The 20,593-nt window shown below is 42.2% G+C and overlaps 1 protein-coding gene across 1 annotated transcript in view; it reads right to left on the minus strand.

The window, feature by feature from the left end:
- Rnf149 (ring finger protein 149) overlaps nucleotides 1-19,203 on the minus strand; it is a 32,958-nt gene extending 13,755 nt beyond the window's left edge. The window contains 5 exon segments of the mRNA XM_004844452.3: nucleotides 2,136-2,232; nucleotides 4,258-4,340; nucleotides 6,650-6,716; nucleotides 7,425-7,665; nucleotides 18,601-19,203. Coding sequence (XP_004844509.3) covers nucleotides 2,136-2,232; nucleotides 4,258-4,340; nucleotides 6,650-6,716; nucleotides 7,425-7,665; nucleotides 18,601-19,042 — 930 coding nt within the window. The 5' untranslated portion in view covers nucleotides 19,043-19,203.
- Between the last annotated feature and the right edge of the window lie 1,390 nt (nucleotides 19,204-20,593).

A 20,593-nucleotide genomic window follows, 5' to 3' on the forward strand; every position in this document is an offset into this window, starting at 1 on the left:
TGTGGAACTAGCATGACAAGGCCATGGAGAATGTTCACTCCAGGAGGGGCCAAAAGGTCTAAAGATTTATCAATCAAAGGCAAGACAAACAAATTCCTCAGCCTCAAGGTTATTACTGACTTCTATCCTTCAAAAAACAAATCAAGCATTCTGAGAACATATGTTCTAGCATTCTGAAATTAATGTTCTAAGAATGCAACTTAACTTTACATAAAATGAAGACTGGATTTTTAATACATGAAATATATATGAAGCTATAGCTCCCAAAACAAAACTCAGGATGAAAGTCTGTGAGAGCTAAAGTCAGTGAAATTCCTTTATACAAATGTTCAGAAATGAAGGAGGTTAAAAATTACTAATGAAGAAAACAACTTGGTGTGAGCTGTAGTATGTGCTTGGTGAAGGATGAGCATTCTAAGACTTTGCTAAGAAAATGATCCATCAAGCTCCCCGAGTCCCATCATTGAAATGCTGAGCTGTGCTAAAACAGTTTCTGGAGCAGACAGCCTCAGCCTGTCAGGGAGGCACGCTGCACCACAAGGAAGACAGCTACAGTGGCTAACATGCTCACGAAGGGGCCGGAATTCCTACATCTCAGTGCCAGGCAACTTGAACCACTGGTGTGACTGTCCATCTGGCAGCTTTTTATTAATTTTTATTATTAGTCAGAAGACTGATAAAAATGATTAGGTCCATTTGTACCACCAATGGTATAAGCTGGTGGGAATATATTAAAAACCACTAAGTGAAAATTAGGAAATTGTGGAGGAAAGACAGATTTTCAGGACAGGAAAGGATGAAGAGGTGGTGGCAAGTCAGTTCTTGAATGCTGACCTCCCTCTTCCTGTGTGCTTACAGTGAGAATATCCTGGAACTCAGTCAAGACACAACCACACAGCAGAACTCAATGGCTAAAAGCCAATGCACAAGCGTCCTGGCCACGCTTGCCTTCTGAGCGCACATGAAGCCCAGATGTTCTGGGGAGACCTGCAGCCTGGGAAGTAAAGGTCTTGCTCAGCAATGGCGTCAATTCCTCCGTGACAGCATTATACACGCTTAAATGGCTATCATGGCTTAAAGTGCATACAGTGAATACTACATAAAAGAATTCCTTATAGTTTCTATTCAATAAACCAGAAAAAACTAAAACTGTGTACCAACAAGAGAAATAAATTTGATGTTTAAGTTTTTTTTTTTTTTCAAAGTTTTTAAATTTAAAAACTATTTTTTGGGCCAGGGATTTAGCTCAGTGGTTCTGCCACCTGCCTCGCAAGCATAAGGACCCGAGTTTGATCCCCAGTACCAAAATAAACAAAAACAAAAACAAAAAACCTATTTCTTCTTTGTATTCTGAGATATTAATAGACTGTAGTATGGATACTCTGAAAATACTACAAAATATAACCCAGAAAAATCTATTTTTTTCCTGCCTTCCTTTTTGGGAAAGATAGTAGTTCAGAACTTAGACCCAAGCATTAAGCAAACTTTGGTTTGAAAGCTGGACAAATTTCTCTGACATTAAATTTTGAAACCCAGGAACAGGGAGAACTGACATTTTAAAATACTGGCTTTTGGGCCGGGGATTTAGCTCAGTGGTTTTGCCACCTATGTGTAAGCACAAGGACCAGAGTTCGATCCCCGGTACCAAAAAAAAAAAGGCTTTTGTTTCTTGTTTCCTCATATATAAAACTGTACCTTAGGCCAGAAAATGATATGAGGTGTCTTCTGTTTCATACATTTTTTTGGGGGGGTACCAGGGATCACACTCAGGACCTTGTGCTTGCCAAGCAGGCAGTGGCACCACTGAGCTAAATCCCTAGCCGTTTCACACATTTTGATTTTTGTTTGTACAAAACTGGCTAGCATATACACATTTTGCAGTGCAGTATGTCAGAACATACTGTTCTAAGTAATTGTAAACTCTGGGAAACATCCTAGCATAGTATTCTATCATAAATTTAGTTCACTGATTTGTTTTGGACTACTTTAAGAATCACTTTTACTAAAGAGAACAACTTATTTACAAAACCAAAAGGAATATCTCATCTGTTCCTCTTGCCTCTGGTCAATAATGAAATGGAATCACTCAGGAAGAGCTGGGGCAGAGATAAAATAAAAACAGAAACGTAACAAACCCAATATCCCAGGGCTTTGATGACATCAAGTTTACACATTGGACATGTTCGGTGATCCAAAAGCCATGGGTCAATGCATGTGCTATGAAAAATATGCCTAAAAAGATTAAGTATGTGTTAATGTTTTAAAATAAATGTTTATGTATTTTATAAAGAAAGTGAGACATTCTATCAACTCACCCCTCTTTACATGGTAGCCAACATAAAAGCAACATTCTAGTCCAGTCACTTAACCTAAGTCATTATCTATTCCACTTTCCACTTCCAACAGATTTTCCCCTTCACTCCACAAACAGCATGGCTTATTTCTACTTTGTGCTAGGCTGTAGTTTTATGTGCTTTAGTAAGTTATTTGCATGACTTTTGGGATTAAAAGTGGCATGAACTAATATTAAACTGAGAGTGTCTTATATATGTCCATAAAATGACTCAGATGGAAATACAGCAAAGTATTAACAGATCATTACTAGGTGGTAGGCTCAAAAACATTTTTCTATTCTTACATATTTTTTATGCACTCTATATTTTTCTAAAATGAGCAGCTAACACTCAGACCTTAAAAAAAAAAATGTATGTTTTCTTTTGCTGATTTATCTTAGCTAATTTTCCCTTCTATGTGACGAAGGTTAGGTGTTAATACAGACAGAATGGGCTCACTCCCCAGCTGTGCAACTCTGAACCAGACTCCTTCCTCTCTGGACCTACACCACGGGCTACCCTGAGGGGCATGAACCCCAGGGATATACAGCATCAGGCGTAGCAATGTACCTAGGAACAGTTCATTATTACCACTCCCTTTTATAGACCCTTTCTTTAAACAGAGATCCACTAGCCCAGTTAAAAATAACAGCTCTTCATTACCTAACAGTCTAGTCCAGTAGTGCTGAACCTATGGCATGCGTGCTGCAGCAGGCTGTTACCATGAAAAGCTCTAAAAGGTTCATCACCACTGGTCTAAGTCCATCTTGTTTTTTGACTTATCTATCCTCAAACTAAAACTGATCAACCCAAAGGAGTAATTTTTACAAAAACACACAAGACACAAATACTGGTCTTATTGGAGTAAGTGTTACATAAAGCATGGGAGAAAAGGAGAGGGGAGTTAGCTAAAATCCCAATAACGGAACGAGGCAATGTGCACCTGTCACAAACCCGAGCTTGAAGGTCAATGAAAACCACAGCTGTCGGCAGACTTCGTGCTGCTCACCTGTGCCGCATGCTGAGCATCACTCTGAAGTCAGGAAGAACTGCCTTAGACCATCCTACAGTAAAAAATCTTTTACTTTAATGACTCGCTACAGGACACGATCTACTTGGACTGACCCCAACTCATTAAGTCCCCACCACACCAACCCCACATAAATGCCTGTAGATTTAGACCAGTGACTTTTACTCAGGAAACTTTTACTGCTATTCTGATACTCGTTCCTTTATTTCCTTCACAGTGTTATCAAGAATTGTATCTACCTATAAAGTGCATATATATTAAGATATCGCACAAACAAAGCAAAATACAATTACACTAACTTGGGACTCTGCTTCTAAATGGCATGAAATTTAACTGAAATAGATCAGACTTAAAATGTATGAATTTCTGTACAGAAAGCGTTCTGCTAACAAAGCAATTCTTTTAAAGTTATCAAATAAAGTAGGCCATTATTAAAAAGGAAATAGCAACTTTCTGGTATTACAACTGAGCCTGAGTAACCTCAGTTAGGGAGGAATATTTATTTTACCCAACCTCAAAAACAACCCAAGCCCAAATCACTGCCCTCAAGACCCACTTCCTGCTGGCTGTTCCCAGCCTCTCTTCTGGCTCCTGCACCTTTCCTGCTCCCAACACAGCACACTCTTTGCAATGCCAAGTGTATAGTGAATTCCTAGGATCCCAAAGAAGCCTTGCTCATAAGACTATGAGGTAATCTATGACAAAGATGTGTCTTAGTGGTCACCTGAGTCCTCTGTACGAAGCCATTTTAAAGGGTGTTTAGATGATGTGAAAGCCCAAGGCTCTTCTCAAAGACATGCTGACCCAAGACAGCAAGATCTTCACATCATAAAAGACATAGACCTGAAATTTTTCAGGCAATTGTTAAAGTCTCAGTAGGTAAAAAGAACGTACTTGCATGGCAGGATTCTGATAAGATTGCTGACTTTAAAATTTTCGATACACACTGCACAGTTATCAGCATCAACATCAATACCCTAAAAAAGAAGAGAAAGCTGACTTTATACCTCATATACACTACACATCCATGGTAAATGCACCAAATCCTGACTGAAACAATGATGGATTCTACTCTCCCCTGGGACGACCTGAAAGTAAAGCACAGATAATTGTAACTGTTTTTACATCTACTCTTAAGGGGTTATCTAAAGAATCTCACTGGGGAGGAAAATGTTTCATTGTCTATCTAATCAGACAGGAACAGTATTTAAGTACTAAGTTAGCGTTTGAGATTTTAAAATTGTACAATTCAACTGTACCACAATGTCACAGTTGCTAGGGAAGGATGCTGGCTATCAAGACAATTTAAGAGTATTTTATACTAAATAAATTATATGAACCATTATCAAATTCTCAATTTGTAAAAATCAAATGTCTGTAATTTAATGTGGTAATTTTACTTTAATCCAATAAGTATGTTAGAGAACAGATTTTTTCTCAACTAGTTTACTGGTACATTTTAGGTATACAATACAGTTACATTCATCACTGGGATCTTGTACCTTTACATGAGTATCTTGGTTCTTATTTTTTCCCCTTCCCCTGCCCTCCCTTCATCCCCTCCACCCTTCCCTATTTACAAAGACTTTGTTTCCATGTTTTCCTTTTCTCTTATTTTTTCCCATTCTTTCCTTTCCCCTTCCCCTCCCAGTTCCCCTATTCCTTTAAACACTTTCTTCCTATTTCACAATGTCAGTTATACATTTTGATCCTTCTTTACACTTTTAGCTTTTCACACCAGAGAAACTATTCCATATTTACATGTGCATCCTATTTATTTCACTTAAGAGTATGGCCTCAATATGCATCCACTTAGCCACAAATGTCTCTAGTTTCTCATTATTTATGGCTGAGCAGTACTCCATTTTATTAAAAAACATCTTCGTTAACCAGTCTCCAGTTAATGGGCAATTGGGCTGTTTCCAAGCTTTATCTATTACGAACTGTGCCGCTAAAAACAAGGTGCACATATATCACTGTGGTATGATTCTTTTAATTCTTTTGGGAAGATACCCAGTAAAGAAGAGATTTTTATTGTAAGCGCAGTTTCTATTTTTCTGTGGAAGGGGAGTGGAATATATTAAATCTCAACAACTTAGTGAGATAGAATGAAAATCAAAACAATTCCACAACCCATCATTGCAAGTCCACACAGTCAGCAACACTACACACCACAGAGGATGGAGCGCTACAAGAATAAATGCCAGGGGCTGGGGATTTAGCTCAGCTGCACCGTGCCTGCCTTGCAAGTGCAAGGTCCTGAGTTCGATCCCTGGTACCAAAAACAAAACAATAACAAAAAAAGAATAAATGCCAGTGCACAGCAACAGCTGTCCCTCTAAGAATTTGTAGTGCCGAGATTTGTCCTATCCCAAAAACCCTTTAAATCTCTGGTATAAACCCTTTAAATCTCTGACCATTTAAGTCTCAAGATGGACCTTGTCAAAATGTTCCCTTTTTTAAATCTTTTTTTGAGACAAGGTCTCACACTATTTAGTTCAGGCAGGCCTCAAACTCAATGATCTGCCTGGTTTAGCCTCCTGAGTGCCAGGATTATAGGCACACACCACTGTGCCTAGCTAAAAAATACTTTAGGGGCCAGAGATTTAGCTCAGTGGCACTGTGCCTGCCTCGAAAGCACAAGGTCCTGAGTCTGATCCCCAGTACCAAAAGGTGGGGGGGGTGGGGGTGGCGCTGGGATGTTGTGAAGTGATACAGGGCTTGCCTAGCATGCAGGAGGCCTTGGGTTCAGTCCTCAATCCTGACCTGCCTCCCTGAAATACCTTTTCTCTCCACAAATCCTCAGTATTCCCATGTGATTAAGGGACTCCAAGAGAATGGACTTGTAGTCTCAGATTCAACAGAAATGAATGCAAGGCACCATGAGTCAACTGCTTAAATGTTAAGTTCTGTAGGTTCTTTATAGTCTCCCAGACTTGACAGACAAAACTTTCTTGGATGGCACTATCAGTGCTGTCTTGTATGGTAGCACTGGCACAATGGACACTTGAAACATTAGACACTTGAAAGCTAGTATGACTGAGGAACTCAATTTTAAATAAAATTTAACTCACTGAAAATGAAACAGCCATACGTGACTAGCAGCTACACTGCGGGAGGTCTTTACCCATAGCACTTCTGCCAGTCCTCCTTTAGAATAAACACTTATATGGAAGTCAGCACTAACTCACACCTGCTTATGTACTGTGTGTGGAAGGAAAGTTGTTTCTTAAAACACATAAACACATCCTCTAGTTTAAACCATCAAACAGTGTGAAAACATTACCTTTTCTCCATCCTTTACAGTATGAAGTGGAAGCTGGCCAATAACTTTCTTAGTTTCTTTTCTGTAGCTCTTGGGGAAGAAAATATTGTTATTACTAAAAATTTTAAGTCACTATTTTTAAAAAGTCATCCATTATAACATAAGCAAACATAAAGAAAAAATGCATTACAAAAGAAAAGTTAAACGACTTTACTAAAAATAAGGAACTCACTTTTTTCCTGTGGTGCTGGGACCAAACCCAGGCAGTCTCGTATACTACTAACATATGGTCTACCTCTGAGACACACACCCAGCCCCAAGAAACTGAGTCCTCTGTTTAAAAGTATCGGTGAGATAGGAATAAGCTGAGGACGGGTATAGCATGCACTCGCCATGTTAAGGCTGGAGGAAGAGAAGTTCCCCGCCTAAGCATCACGCCAGGAAGGGCTTGACAGCTTCTCTGCAGGAGACAGCAAACCCCTGCCTCTCTGCCACTGCAAGGTCAGGACCAAGGACCAGGCCTACAGGAGGGCAGGTTCAGTCGTCCCATGCCTTTTTTTTTTCATTCCTCTCTGTCTGGAAAAGGACAAAGTGTACAACAAAGTGATCCAGACTCAAAAATATCTAATTCCCACACAGCAGAAATACATTCCAATTAAAAAGTTATTTTCAAAAGTCATTTGAATACTTAAAATGAAAATGAAATTAAGAATATGTTCAAATATAATTTCAAGCAATATACAGATGAATTTATGAACCATCCGTTTAAAAGCACAATTATATTTTCCATAATTACCTATTTTTAAATGGTGAGCCAGTATATAAGAAATACTGTGCACAGTAAAATATTAGCGAGGCTAATGAGATAATCATTACAGTGATGAGTGCAAAAACAAAAGGCTGATGACTGTCAATGAGCTGCATATGACTGGTTCCAATCTGTATGGTCATTTTTACTAGGATTCCTTTTTGTAACAGATCCAAAATTTCTCATCCTCTTGGGTAGCTAACCATAATGACCACTATATTTCCTGTGCCTGTAAGAAAAAAGAAAGGTATTAATATAAAGAACATAACATAAAGTTAAGAGAAAGCTTAGAGTACTATGCTCATCAAGACATATATTTGAAAACTTTGATCAAACAGGTAATTTTTCAAGGAAAATATCAATTACCAAAACTAGTTCAAAAACCAAACCAAACCAAAACAAAAAAATCAGACTGATCACATTTACAAAAAGTAGAATAAATCACCAAGAATACCCCCCAGAAAGCAGAACACCATTTAGTTTCACAGGTTAAGTTTACTAAGATTTAAATTGTTCCATAGCTGATTGAAAGAAGAGGAAGTTTTGAAATTATTCCTAAGATTGTAAAATCAAATTGGTATTAAAAAAACAAAGAGCTGGGGATGGGTGGCACATGTCTGTATCCCAGCACTCAGGAGGAGGCTGAGGCAGGAGGACCTTGTCGAGTGCCAGGGCAACCTGAGCTACATAGTGAGAGAACGGGGGGGGGGGGGGGGGGGGGGCGGTCAGCTTGTAGAAAACAAAATACAAAAGGGTTTCTTAAGCAGCAGCACTGAGATATGATTCACATACTACAAAAACCACCCACTTAAAACAAAAAATTCAGATTTTAAGTAGATTGGCAAGGTTGTGGAAGTATTACCACCATCTTGTTCTATAACATTCTTATCACTCCAAAAAGAAACCCTGTGCCCATTAGCAGTCATCACTTTGGTTCTTTTCCTGGTATCAGGAACTCAGGACCTTGCACTCGCCAGGCAGGTTTGGCACCACTGAACTATATCCTGGGCCCTTCAACAAATGGAGTTTAAACATGTGAGAACTTGTGGTCCAAATGAAAACATGTTATTTGTAAAACTGGTAAAGACCAAAGGTTGATACACTATATTCATAAGGATATATCAGGACTGTTTTTTTAGAGGTGTATTTAAGGATTGAACCCCTTCCTACATGCTAGACAAGCTCTCTGCCACGGAGTTACAACCTCAGCACTTTGAACTTGTGATCCTCCTGCCTCAGTTTCCCAAGTAGCTGGCACAATTCGGGGAGGGGAGTGAATTATTACACTCTTGTATGGGTGTAATGGCTGTCAAAAAATTTAAGAGCATGTCTCTTTGACACAGCAATTCCATGTTCAGGAACGTAATTGCACAGATGTATTTACACATGAACACGATGATGTATCTGAATTTGTCAATGGTTTTTTCTCAGAACAAATGTAGTAAGCATTCTGTCAAACCACGACACCAAAACCAAAGACACAAATTAATTGTCCTGATAATTCTGGACTCCTTCAAGACCTCTCAATTAGGTCAGCTCTGGATTTAAACAAGGTCGTATTGACCACAAATAGCAGCAAGTACCTAAGACATGTTCAAGACAGGAAACAAGCATGCACAGAGGGAGGAGAAATATAGGCAGCCTCTCTACATCCTCACTCTGTAACATACGTGCTACATATAAAGGGATGAAACTCCTTCTGTGAAAAACGCTTTCATACAGAAAAACTGTAGGTTTTTTCACTCCTTCCCCACAAGTTTTAGGCCCTGACTAGAGAAGGAAATAAAAAATAAAGTGACAGTAATTTCAAGACTCTAAATGTACTTATCATCTTTAAACTTCAACCTGCATTTATGAATATCCAATCAAGAGACTTAATTTTCTCCCTTAGGAAATTTTCAATCAAACTGGAGATAAATTAATACCATTTTAAAGTTCAAGAAAGGACAGACTAGAGTCGTGTGTGAGGGGCTGGGTGGGTAGCTCAGTGGCAGAGTGCTTAGCATGCACAGGGCTCACAGGGCTGGTTCAATTCCCAGCACCACACACTCAGAGCTAACAGCTCTGTGACAGGAAAGAGAAGATCCCTCCAGAGCCAGCTGCAGTTAGCAGCAGTCAGGAGGAACAACTGGCTGTGACAAAGGGATCCATTACATTACAAAGAAGGAAGGAGGCACTGGTTTCACCCTAGACTCCTTGCTAGGTCTAGGAGGTAACTCACAGGGCACCTAGACAAGGCTGCACCACCAAACCAGCACAGTCAAGGCCAAAGCAATGCCTGGCTAATTTTTTCCTGCTGATGGTGGCAAAACAACCAGGAAGCCCCAAACTTAGCACAAAGATATTTACCTAATAGGCAATAATACAAAAATAAGTAAGGCAATTCCCCAAACATCACTGCAGAGATTTCATGTAACTTTGATATGGTATAAAATGGTTTCCACACAGGGACAAGATTTGCATTAATATTTCTCAAAAATCCAAGACTTCTGTTCTAGTCTCAGTTTAAGAGATTTTAAAATTATACCTTTCCTGTGTTAGAGGCAAGATAAAAGAGTAAATGGGCACAAGAAATCCTCCATTCTGAGTGACCGCAACAGGAAGAGCTCTAGAAGCCAGTGGGTAGGAGTTCATTCAGGTCAGGGGACTGGAGATTATGGATGGGTCTGTGGCAGCTGTTTCTTTCTTCCTATCACTACTGGCATGTCCATTCAGATGGCCTGAAGGCTGCTGGAACCTCATGGAGCTGACTTGGCCTGGGTGTTTGATCCCAGAACCTCAGAAGAAAAGCAGAGCTCTATAAATTACAGTATGTGTACACAAGATAGTACTCAAGATAGGAAAAAAACAAAACAAAACAAAACAAACAAACAAACAGGTAAAACTGCCTGTCCTTTAAAAGCCGTAAGGAGCTAAATGCTCTCATCACACAGATGACCTCAGGAAGGAGATTCAAGAGACTGAAAATGCACAACTGAAAATGCACAAATCCACATAAAGAACGTTTCCTGGGGCTGGGGATTTAGCTCAGTGGTTCTGCCACCTGCCTTGCAAGTGCAAGGTCCCGAGTTCCATCCCTGGTACCAAAAAACAAAACAAAACAAAAAGAATGTTCCCTGTATTACAGTGAAACTGTATTAGACATTGTTCAGGCACTGTAGGGGAAAAGTAATCTGTAACACACTGCTAGGATTGAGTTACTGAAATGCCAGAAGGGCATTCTTCTGGTGGTGGCTTGTGTCAGGAAGGTGATCCTGTTGTCTGCCCAGGCCAAAAAGTGTCCCTCATGCAAACTACTAGGTGATCACTGGGGAGACACAGGAAAGCAGGCACTTATTGCCTTTAGAAAAATTAACATTTAGTAGTAAGGAAGACAGGTATAGAAACAATTATGATAGTTATACCATTTACAGATGATACTTTACAAGCTAAAAACCTTTTTAATAAAAATTTTGTGGACCATTTAAAGCACGAAACTAAAATAGAAAGTAAAATGCATCCCCATGTTCCCATCTGTCAAAAGCTACTGCAAAATTGTTCCGACGCTATAATGACAGTTATCATGTTCGTTGTGTGTTAATGGATAGAAGCAATTTTGAAGCATTTTCACTTCTACTGAACAGCTCACCTGAAGCAGAAAAGAGACCACATTACCATTCTGTCACTGAGGACCTGAAAATTCTCATAAGCTGCTCAATATCACTTGGGACCTGGAAGAGCTGTTCTAAGGGAGCAGATCCAGCTCCAAAGCAGTATCTTCCCTGTACCTCCTCCTCCTCGGGGACAAAGCTACACAGACCTGCTCTCCATCTGCCTCAGTCACTGCCTGAGTGGCTGGACAAACTGATTTCTCAGAATGTTTCTTCAGCTATAAAATGAGAATGATTCTATTGTTTAATAAGAAAGTAGAGCAACAAAGCTATAGAAGTAAAGAATGATTTTGTCTAGAGTGGAGAGAAATCTTTCCCCCCAGGAGGCACATTTTAAAATTTTTTTTCCCCCAGACGGGATCTCACTATATAGTCTAGGTTGGCCTCGAATTCACACCAATCCTCCTGCCTCAGCCTCCCAAGTGCTAGGATTACAGGTGTGCACCACCACACCCAGCTCACGAGGCATATTTAAACTACTTCTTCAAAGACAGGAAAATTTTCTAAACTAAGGAAGGGAGCTTCTTTTTTTTTTTTGGTATGGGCAATCGAACTCAGGACCTTATGCTTGCGAGGCAGGCATGGGTGCCACTGAGTGAAATCCCCAGCCCAGGAAGAGAGCTTCTCCAAGCTGTGAAACTATCTTAAAAATGTACTTGGGATGATACTGGCCTAGCTTGGTCAGAGATAATGTAAAGGTATTTTGTTGAATAAATAAATGGGAAGTGGAAGATTAACAGATTACTGAACACTTAATATCTCAAGACTGGAGGGTGATGGAATGAATACTGACATAGCAAAAACTGTATCAGTACAACCTGAGCTGAAAGCACCTGTGAGATCTATGTGAAACCTCTCACCTAAGAAGTTAACCTTAGCTTACTGAGTTAAAAGAAATTACAATATTTTAAAAAACTGGGCCTAGCATAAAGTTTGTTATGGTGTAATTAGAGGAATGATTGCTTCTGGTTTTATAGTCATTTTAGCGCAAAGAATCACGGCACGAAAATGTCTAGACGAAGTCTTTTATAGCTGGCGACCAAAAGGCAAGCTCTTGCTCATAACCTCTTTTTGGTACTGAGTAGCTGGGAAGCCCCAGTTTTAAAGGAAAAAGCACACAACAGAATGTCATGATCTTATCTTTGTGCAAGCACAGGGTTATAGAAGCAGACTGCAAGTTAGATTAAAATCCAATATTTGGGATCTGGCAGGAAAATTTTTATCTTTATGGTTAGGGCAGCAGGATAACATGTCCTGTTGTTGTGCCCAGATCGCGAGGTCCCCAAAGACCACCAAGGAACTGATTCCGATGCAAACACACGAGGGTCGTTTATTCAAGCTCGAGCAGGGACTCTCAACTGTCACCGACGCAGTGGGTCAAGATTGAGAGCCCTGACTCTAAAACACCAGGAGTTTTTATAGAGGTTACAGCAAGGCGCGGGATTTCGAAAAGGGCGCGGGGTTTCAAATCACACACAAATCACACAATTGGCTAGCATTTAGCAAGTTTTGAAAGTTTAAACCTAATTGGCTGGGCCTTGCGCGCTGAACTGCAAATGGCTGCTCAAGTCATCGAAAAGAACATCTGGGATACTGGGGTATTGGGGTAACTACTGATTAGCTGTTGCAGGCCATCGAGAAGAGCATCTGGGACATTGAGGCAGCTACCGATTAGCTGTCGCTAGGCTAGTCGCTAGGGGACTGCTGGACATTATCACAGGCAGGTGGCCAAAGTGCATCTTGTGGTTTTTCTTGGAACTAGAATTTTATGTCCAGGCCACCTTACTCTAAGATGGGGCCACATTTTAAAATGGAGTCACTCAGGTCTCACATGGTTATTTCCCTTTTCAAATTTCTGTGTTCCTCTTAACAGCCTCACCAAAGGCTAAAAAACAAATATAAAAAATTCTGACTTGGCCAAGAGCTTCAAACTTTAGCAAAGTGATGTTTGAGCTGAGTGCACTACATCGCCTCCCTTTAAGGAAGCTCCTTAAAGTAGATCTCAACATTCTCTTGAAAGAGATAAGTACTGAAATATTTAAGGCAGTGATTAGATTTCTGATCTAGAATTCTAACTCAGGCAGCAAATCACAAAGTTCTGGTAACAGAATCCTATGAACTTTCAGGTTTGCTTTTTTCCAGTGTCTTAAGGGCCACACTCCACTTCTTTCCCTCTGGAGAATTCCCAGGCAGACCTTAAGATTCAGCTGACGTTCTATGTAAGTCAGGTTTTCCAGACTGGCCTCTTGTGTAGCCAAATGTTAGCAATACTTCTTAGATACTGCTCTGTTCACACACCTTTTGTAATTTCTTTATAGGTCGCTCTGCCTCACCAGATGAATATTACTGGTTTGTTTTGTTTTGAAAATTAAGTTTCTGTAGCTACAGCATCAGAGCAGTGACAGCCAATAGAAGGATTTCTATGTGACTAAACCAATCTGGAAAACTGGCCTATCTTCCCAGATTATAGCTGAGGTGACCTAATAAGAAAAATCATAGAATCAGTAGTGGGGGAAATAGTATACCAAGCAAGAATGTAAGCATCTGAGACATTTAAAGTCATTACACAGAACAGAAATGTTTTCATGGTGTGCTAGGGTGGAATTAGGAAGATTTGAAAATAAATGCAATTCACTTTTGGGCAGTAGAGAATTTTAAATTATATTTTATGAATGTTATTACCGATATCAATAATTTATTATTCACTTATAAAAGTCTAATATTTACTATGTTCTGCCAATATAAAATGGACATCTCTTACTATGTGACCTCACTAAGGTCAGGGATTTCTTTCTTTTTTTTTTTGTTGACACAAGGCCTCAATGTAGTTCAGGCTGGCCTTGAACTTGAGCTATCCTCCAGCCTCAGTCTCCCAAGCGCTGGGCCTAGAGGCATGCCCCACCAAGGTCAGGGATTTCTTACACAACCAATCTCGGCCCACCCCCAACTTGGTCCTTTCTCCAAACGTAGCTCTAAGCCTTGTATTTAACCTTCAGTACAAAACTGTCTAAGGAGTCTAAGTGCCAGAATCTGGGGCTTCTTTGCTCTGCTCCATTCTGGCTAAACATAGGAAACCTAAGTCTGAGAGGTCAAAGCTGGTTCCTCTTCACCTCTGAGTTCCATTCTCAAGGTCACAATATGTTTGTACCCTGAGCCTACAGGGACAAGTTCTGTGAGGTTCACTGCTTTACATTTCCACAGTCCCCACAACAGTACTGCCATTAAGAGTTCTACTTGGGGCTGGGGAGTTAGCCAGTGGTTCTGGCGCCTGCCTTGCAAGCGCAAGGTCCCAAGTTCGTTCCCCTGTACAAAAAAAAGTTCTAACTGGACCCTCTGTTTCCAGCCACACTACTACCAAATTAATCTCCCTTTAAGGTCAGAGGTCTGAAAATGCTGGAGGGGCTGTGGGAAAAAAAGAATCCTTCTCCACTGGTGGTGGGAGTATAGACTCGTGCAACCACTGTGGAAATCAGTGTAAAGATTTCTCAAAGAACTAAAACTACAGGTTTCATTTGACCCAGCTATACTTCTTCTTGGTATCTTCCTGAAAGAATTAAAGCATCATACCACAGTGATATATGCCTACCCATATTTACAGTGGCACAGTTTGGAACAGCTGCATCTTGGAAACAGCCCAAATGCCCATCGACCACTGGCGAATGGCTAAAGATATGGGGTTTTTTTGTTGTTGGTGTTGGTTTTTTTTTTTTTTTTTTTTTCTTTTGGTACCAGGATGGAACTCGGGACCTTGCATTTGGAAGGCAGGCAGTGGCACCATTGAGCTAAATCCCCAGCCCCAGATATGTTTTTTTTTTAATACAACGGAGTACTACTCTGTCACAAAGGATGAACTTCAGACATTTACAGCTAAATGGCTGGACCTTGAGACCATACTCTTAAGTGAAATAAATTGGACACACATGTTTAAATACTTCATTGTTTCTCCAGAGTAAGAAATCTAAAACGGAAATAAGGACTAAAATGTATAATAGATATTGGGAAATGGGAAAAAAATGTTCAATGAGAAGGGGAGCAAGGGAGGAGAGGGAGAAAGGGACAAGAACGTGAAAGTAGAATGGAAAAACGGAAACAGCTTTTGTACATAGGAGGGGAGGGTGGAATGGGAAAAGAGATGGGATATATCATGTAGAGGTGCAAATTCCCTATGATGAATGTTACCATTATGTATGCCTAAAATGTACCAATAACTGTTTTGCTATAAAAACAATGATCAGAATGAGTTTTCCAATCTAAAAAAAGTGATTTTTAAAAGCCAAAAGAAAAAAGTCAGAGGTTCGAAATGTTGGATAATTTTGTCACTCTCTGACGGTTTTGTTTGTCATAACTGTGTCTGTGCTAATGGATTCTAGTAGGTGGGCGGAGCAGGAAGGCTGCTGAACATCCTGCAATGAACAGGATAGTCCCTACCACAAAAAAGAATACAGATGCTCAGGTAATTGCAGGCAACTTTTAAATTCTTTGAGTGTCAGCTCATTCATCTCTGTACAATGAGCCTAAGGGTATACTAAAGGGCTATGGGAAGATTAAGTCATGGTACACAGAATGCTAATATTACAGATAGCAAAGTCAGCCAGAAATTACGAAGCAGTTGGACAAAGCTGGGCCCTCAATGCAGAAAAACAAAGTTCACTGGTAAGCATTATAAAAAAGCAACTAGGGCCGGGGATTTAGCTCAGTGGTTCCACTACCTGCCTTGCAAACATAAGGACCAGAGTTCAAGCCCCAGTACCAAAAAATAAAAAAATAAAAAAAATAAAAAAGCCACTACTATACCCACATACATCCCCTAGGGATAAATAGCAGTGACTGTTATTCTAAATAGGTATCAATCAAGGGTGGGTGGGGGACCAAGACCTTTACCTATTCCTTCCAGGAAAGGTCCCTGACCCATTCCTTACCAAAAATACTCAGCTTTCTGGAGTGTGCTTGCTTCATGACTTGCTTCCCTATTTGATCCCCCATTTAATCAATATTACCTAAGTGACTATACTTGTTGTGACCTTATTGATCATAGTTTTGTTCCACCTCATGTCCACCTTGTGACTTCCCACTGGACCAATATTACCTAAGGGACTGTATTTGTAATCTTACTAGTAGTTGACTATAGTTTTGTCCCACTTTGTACCTGCCTCTCCTTGTGGCATGGTCCCATAAAACATCTTTGAGAAGCAGGGTGGGCAGGCAACCCACTTTCCGGGCCCCCTGCTGTCTCTCTTAGAAGCTATCTTTCTCTCAATAAATTTTTCCTACTCTTATCCTTTGTTGTTCCTAGAATTCATTCCTCAATTTTAGAGAACACAAACTTGTATTTCAGATATCTAGCAGGTTTGTCAGATACATCTATTCCCCCTATATCACTAACCAGTGTTACACAACGAGTACTTTCACACATTTTTTAAAAAGGTGCTAATTGTTTCCTTTTTTTTCCTCACACAGAATTATTCTCATTCTAAGAAGGCAAGAATGGAGGCCAGCAATGGAAATAAAGGTCCAGAGAAAAGGATTTCAAATGAACTCAAACAGGTGTGCTTCTGGACCTGAATAAATTATATGTCTATAATATTAGCATGCAAGGTTGTTGATCTACGGGTCAGAACAATTTTTGTTTGCCTGGAAGGATGTTAATGTCATTATTAAAATAGGCAGTAAGCAGGGCTGGGGATTTAGCTCAGTGGCACTGTGCCTGCCTCTCAAGTACAAGGTCCCGAGTTCTATCTCAGGTACCCGCCCCCCAAAAAAAGGGCAGTAAGCAAGTTTAGAAAACTGTAAGCTAATGAGGCAGCATTTAAAAGAAAAGGTCGGGCTGGGGATTTAGCTCAGTGGTTCCGGCGCCTGCCTCCAAAGCCCAAGGTCCTGAGTTAAATCCCTGGTACCCAACAAAACAAAACAAAACAAAACAAAAATTAAAGAAAAAGTCTATAGTAAGATGCGTGAACACCTAGATCAAGTACACCCAGCATCAGGGAATCATATCTCTTTTATTGACAGAACTACTCAACTTGGCAACACAGTGGATAGGATGTGTCTGGAACTGTGTGAAACTTGACAGGCCATTCTATGGGCCTTGTGGAAACATGGCTTGGGTTACAATGACAATTAGGTAGACCTGTAATTACTGGAGAAACTCTGCTACTAAGAAAGTTAGACATTAGCAGTCTGGGAGACAGGTGGCTGAGGCTATTTGAAAGGCAAAGATGTGGTCCCCCCCCCTTCATTTTCCAACTGTTAACTATAGACAAAACCCATACAAACTTGTGGCTTCAAACTTTAGCTCAAAAGGGTATAACATCCTCTTATGGCTTGGCCACTTTCATGCTGCATTTTCTGTCTCTCTCTGAAAATCTATCATTTTGCAAGACTCTACCTATTCTCTATGTGATGGCCTGTATGTCTTGTCTAATCTTTCGTCAAAGACACAAACAGCAGAGGTGTGTTGCCAGTCCCTTGCAGTTAGAATCAAAGGTGATGCCTGGCTCAAGACCACCACAGACTCAGTCCCAACCCCTCCACAAGTGTTCCAGACCCAGCCTTCGTGCTTTATCAAAGACCCACCTTCTTCAGTCTCTTCTCCATCCAGGAGTTCCAGCAGATCACTTCCATGTCCTCCCCTCCCCTCCCCTGCTCCTGGAGTTCTTGCTCATTTCTCTGCTCTCCCCCAATCAATCTGTCCTAAAGTCTCCACTTCTTCACCTCTCCACCGGTGACCAATCCGAACATTCATGCAATGGGCCAAACCCAGTCACTTTTCTGCTTTCATTTTGCAGCTGAATTCCAAACTGCATTCAAGAAGACAAAACGGAACACAAAACAAAAGTACAGTACAGTACAGGAAAAAAGGATGTTTGGCTTAGTAGCAGCAGAAACTTAAAAAAATTAACGACAAGAAGTGCATACAAAGTTAATGGTGCTATACCTACAGCTAGTGCTATTTCAGAAAGCATGACAGAAATAAGATCCCTCTCTGGGGTCCTGGTTGTATTTCACCCAGAAAGAACTCAGTTCTCATGATGGTGTTTTTTGCAAAACAATACAGGAACTGAAAATACAACTTGCTACCCTGAGGAACAGCTTGTGTAGGACGAGTTCCTAGCAAATAGCGAGATCTTTTCTCGAACTATCATAGTAATTAAAAAAAAACTCACCTAAACTTAAGATTGAACAACTCAAGAACAGGAGAGCCAGTGTTATAAACCTATCCTTGGCAAGCGAGCAAAGAACTCAAAGCCCAGGTTTTCTGACTCGTTTATTGTCCCCAAACTATCACTGAAGGTGGGTACAGGGACAACAGGGCTGGGGGTGCGTTGGTTTTACGCATCCAGCTTGGAAAGCGCGGACCGGAAAGGGACCCCATCCTCTTCCCGAGGGGGCCCTTCCTCCGCCTCCACCACCCAAGGCGCGTATGGGGCCCTGAGCGGACGCGTCCTACCCTCCCACGTAGCGAGACTAGGCGTGACCGCGCGGGCCAGCCCTACCCCCGACACCCACTCGCTCACCCGCGTGGGCCAGCGTGGCGTCCAGGTCCCCGCCGTGTTCCTCGTCGTACACCACCAGCGCCGAGGCGTTCCCGCGCGCCGCCGCCAGTACCCGGCCCCGCAACGGGCAGTCCCCGCGCGCCACCAGGGCCACCCAGGGGACGGCGGGCCCGGGTGCGGGTGCGAGGAAGCGCGCGTCCGGCGCGCAGCCCCCGGGGTCCCCGCCCGGCGCGCGCGGGACGCCCACCAGGCCGCGCCGGGGCGCGCGCGGGGAGCCCTCGCTGAAGCGGCTGCTCTCAAAAACGCTGCGCACCGTGCGGTTAGTGCGCAGGTCGGCGTACTCGAGGCCCACCACGGCCGAGTGCCACAGCAGCGTCCGGCCCGGCGCCCCGCGCGCGCACAGGGCCAGGGCCAGGGCCAGCAGCCCCAGCGCGCCACCCTCGGGAGGTCCTCGCCAAGTCATGGCTGTGAGAAGGCGGTGGGCGCGCACGTGGGAGACCGCCAGGCAGCCAAGCAAAAGGGACACTAACGCGCGGGTAAACCTGAAGCGAGTGGCCCGGCGGAGGCGGGGCCACGGCGCACGCGTACCTGGCGCGGCGGCGCGAGGGAGTAGTGACGTAAGGGCGGGGGTCTGAATACTCCCCCCTCATCCCCCGCGCGCGGAGTGCGCAGGCGCATTTTTGTAGCTAGTGAGTTCCTGAAGGGACACTGCCACACGACCTACAGAAGTAGGGACGCAGGTTCTGCTGCTACTGCGGCAAAGGCCGCGCGCGACCCCTTGAGGCAGGCGCCAGGCTTGAGCAACGGGACGTCGGGTGCCCCAGATATGGGGAAGTCACTATCGGAGAAACTGGAAGCTTGAACGAGGGCAGGCCAGCAAGCATGGAGGTTTGGGACGAATTGACTTCAAGGCGCGGCAAAGGCTTGGCTTGTCAAAAGCGCTGGAAGACATTTTAAAAAGAATCATAGGCCTGGCCCCCTGGCACACGCCTGACAATTCCATCTCCTGGGGAGGATAAGGCAGGAGGATCATGAGTTGAAGACCAGCCTGGGCAACTTAGCCAGACCTGTCTCAAAATAAAACTTAGAAAAAGGCACGGGAGTGTAGTTCAGGGCTACATCTCTAGTCTAGCATGTGCGGGGCCGAGGGCTCAAGTCCAGTACCACAAAAAAGACAAAAAGTGTATTTCCCCATCCCTTTGAAAATGAGAAGTCTTCCAGACCCCCATACGTGAGAGCTTGGAATGAGCTTCCCCTCCTCTGGAGAAGGACGTCACACCTTAGCAGGTCCCAAATGTGAGCTACCAAACATTGAGATGCCTGTAAGCCTGAGTTTGACCAGGACATTGAAAGCTTAGCTCATGGCAAGCTGCACTGTCAGCCACCTCTCAGAAGACACCCTCAAGCATATGCCTTCAAACTAGTTTCCTGGCCTGCCAGTGCTGTCATTCCATCTAGCTTGGAGTATGGCCACAGTTGATATCTGCAAATTGGCCAAACCACTTTCTCCTGAGAACCACTGTATCAAGATCCACCTCAATCTTTTTTTTTGGTACCCAAAATTGAACTCAGGGCCTTCTGCTTGCCAGGCCCTGAGCTATATCCCAGGTATCTCAATCTTAAATTAGGCTTGGCTTAAAGGTCTGCTTCTATCCTAATTGAGCAGCTGCACTAATGATTTAGGAACTCAATCACTAAGTGGTTAATGTACCTGTTCTGTCAAGTGTATCATTCCCCGTGAGATTTGTTATGTTCCCTTTAAGCATTGTGAACCTAAGAAGAAAGTTATCGTTGAGGAGGGGTGGAGGAAGGACATAAAGAAAATTAAGATGTGTTGGGTATATGTACCAATCCCCCACAATGAATGTAATCATTATGTACTGCAAATGTGTACTGTGCTCATGAAAATAAAAAAAATTTAAAACTTTGCTAGTCAACTGTGTGATTCATGAAATCATATTTTGATCATCTATTTTTACTACACAAAACACTACTATTTTGGAAAAGTTTAGAG

This window comes from Heterocephalus glaber, unplaced genomic scaffold (genome assembly GCF_053883595.1).
Source record: "Heterocephalus glaber isolate CG9 unplaced genomic scaffold, H.glaber_assembly_v1.0 deba00000470, whole genome shotgun sequence".
Lineage (NCBI taxonomy): Eukaryota > Metazoa > Chordata > Mammalia > Rodentia > Bathyergidae > Heterocephalus > Heterocephalus glaber.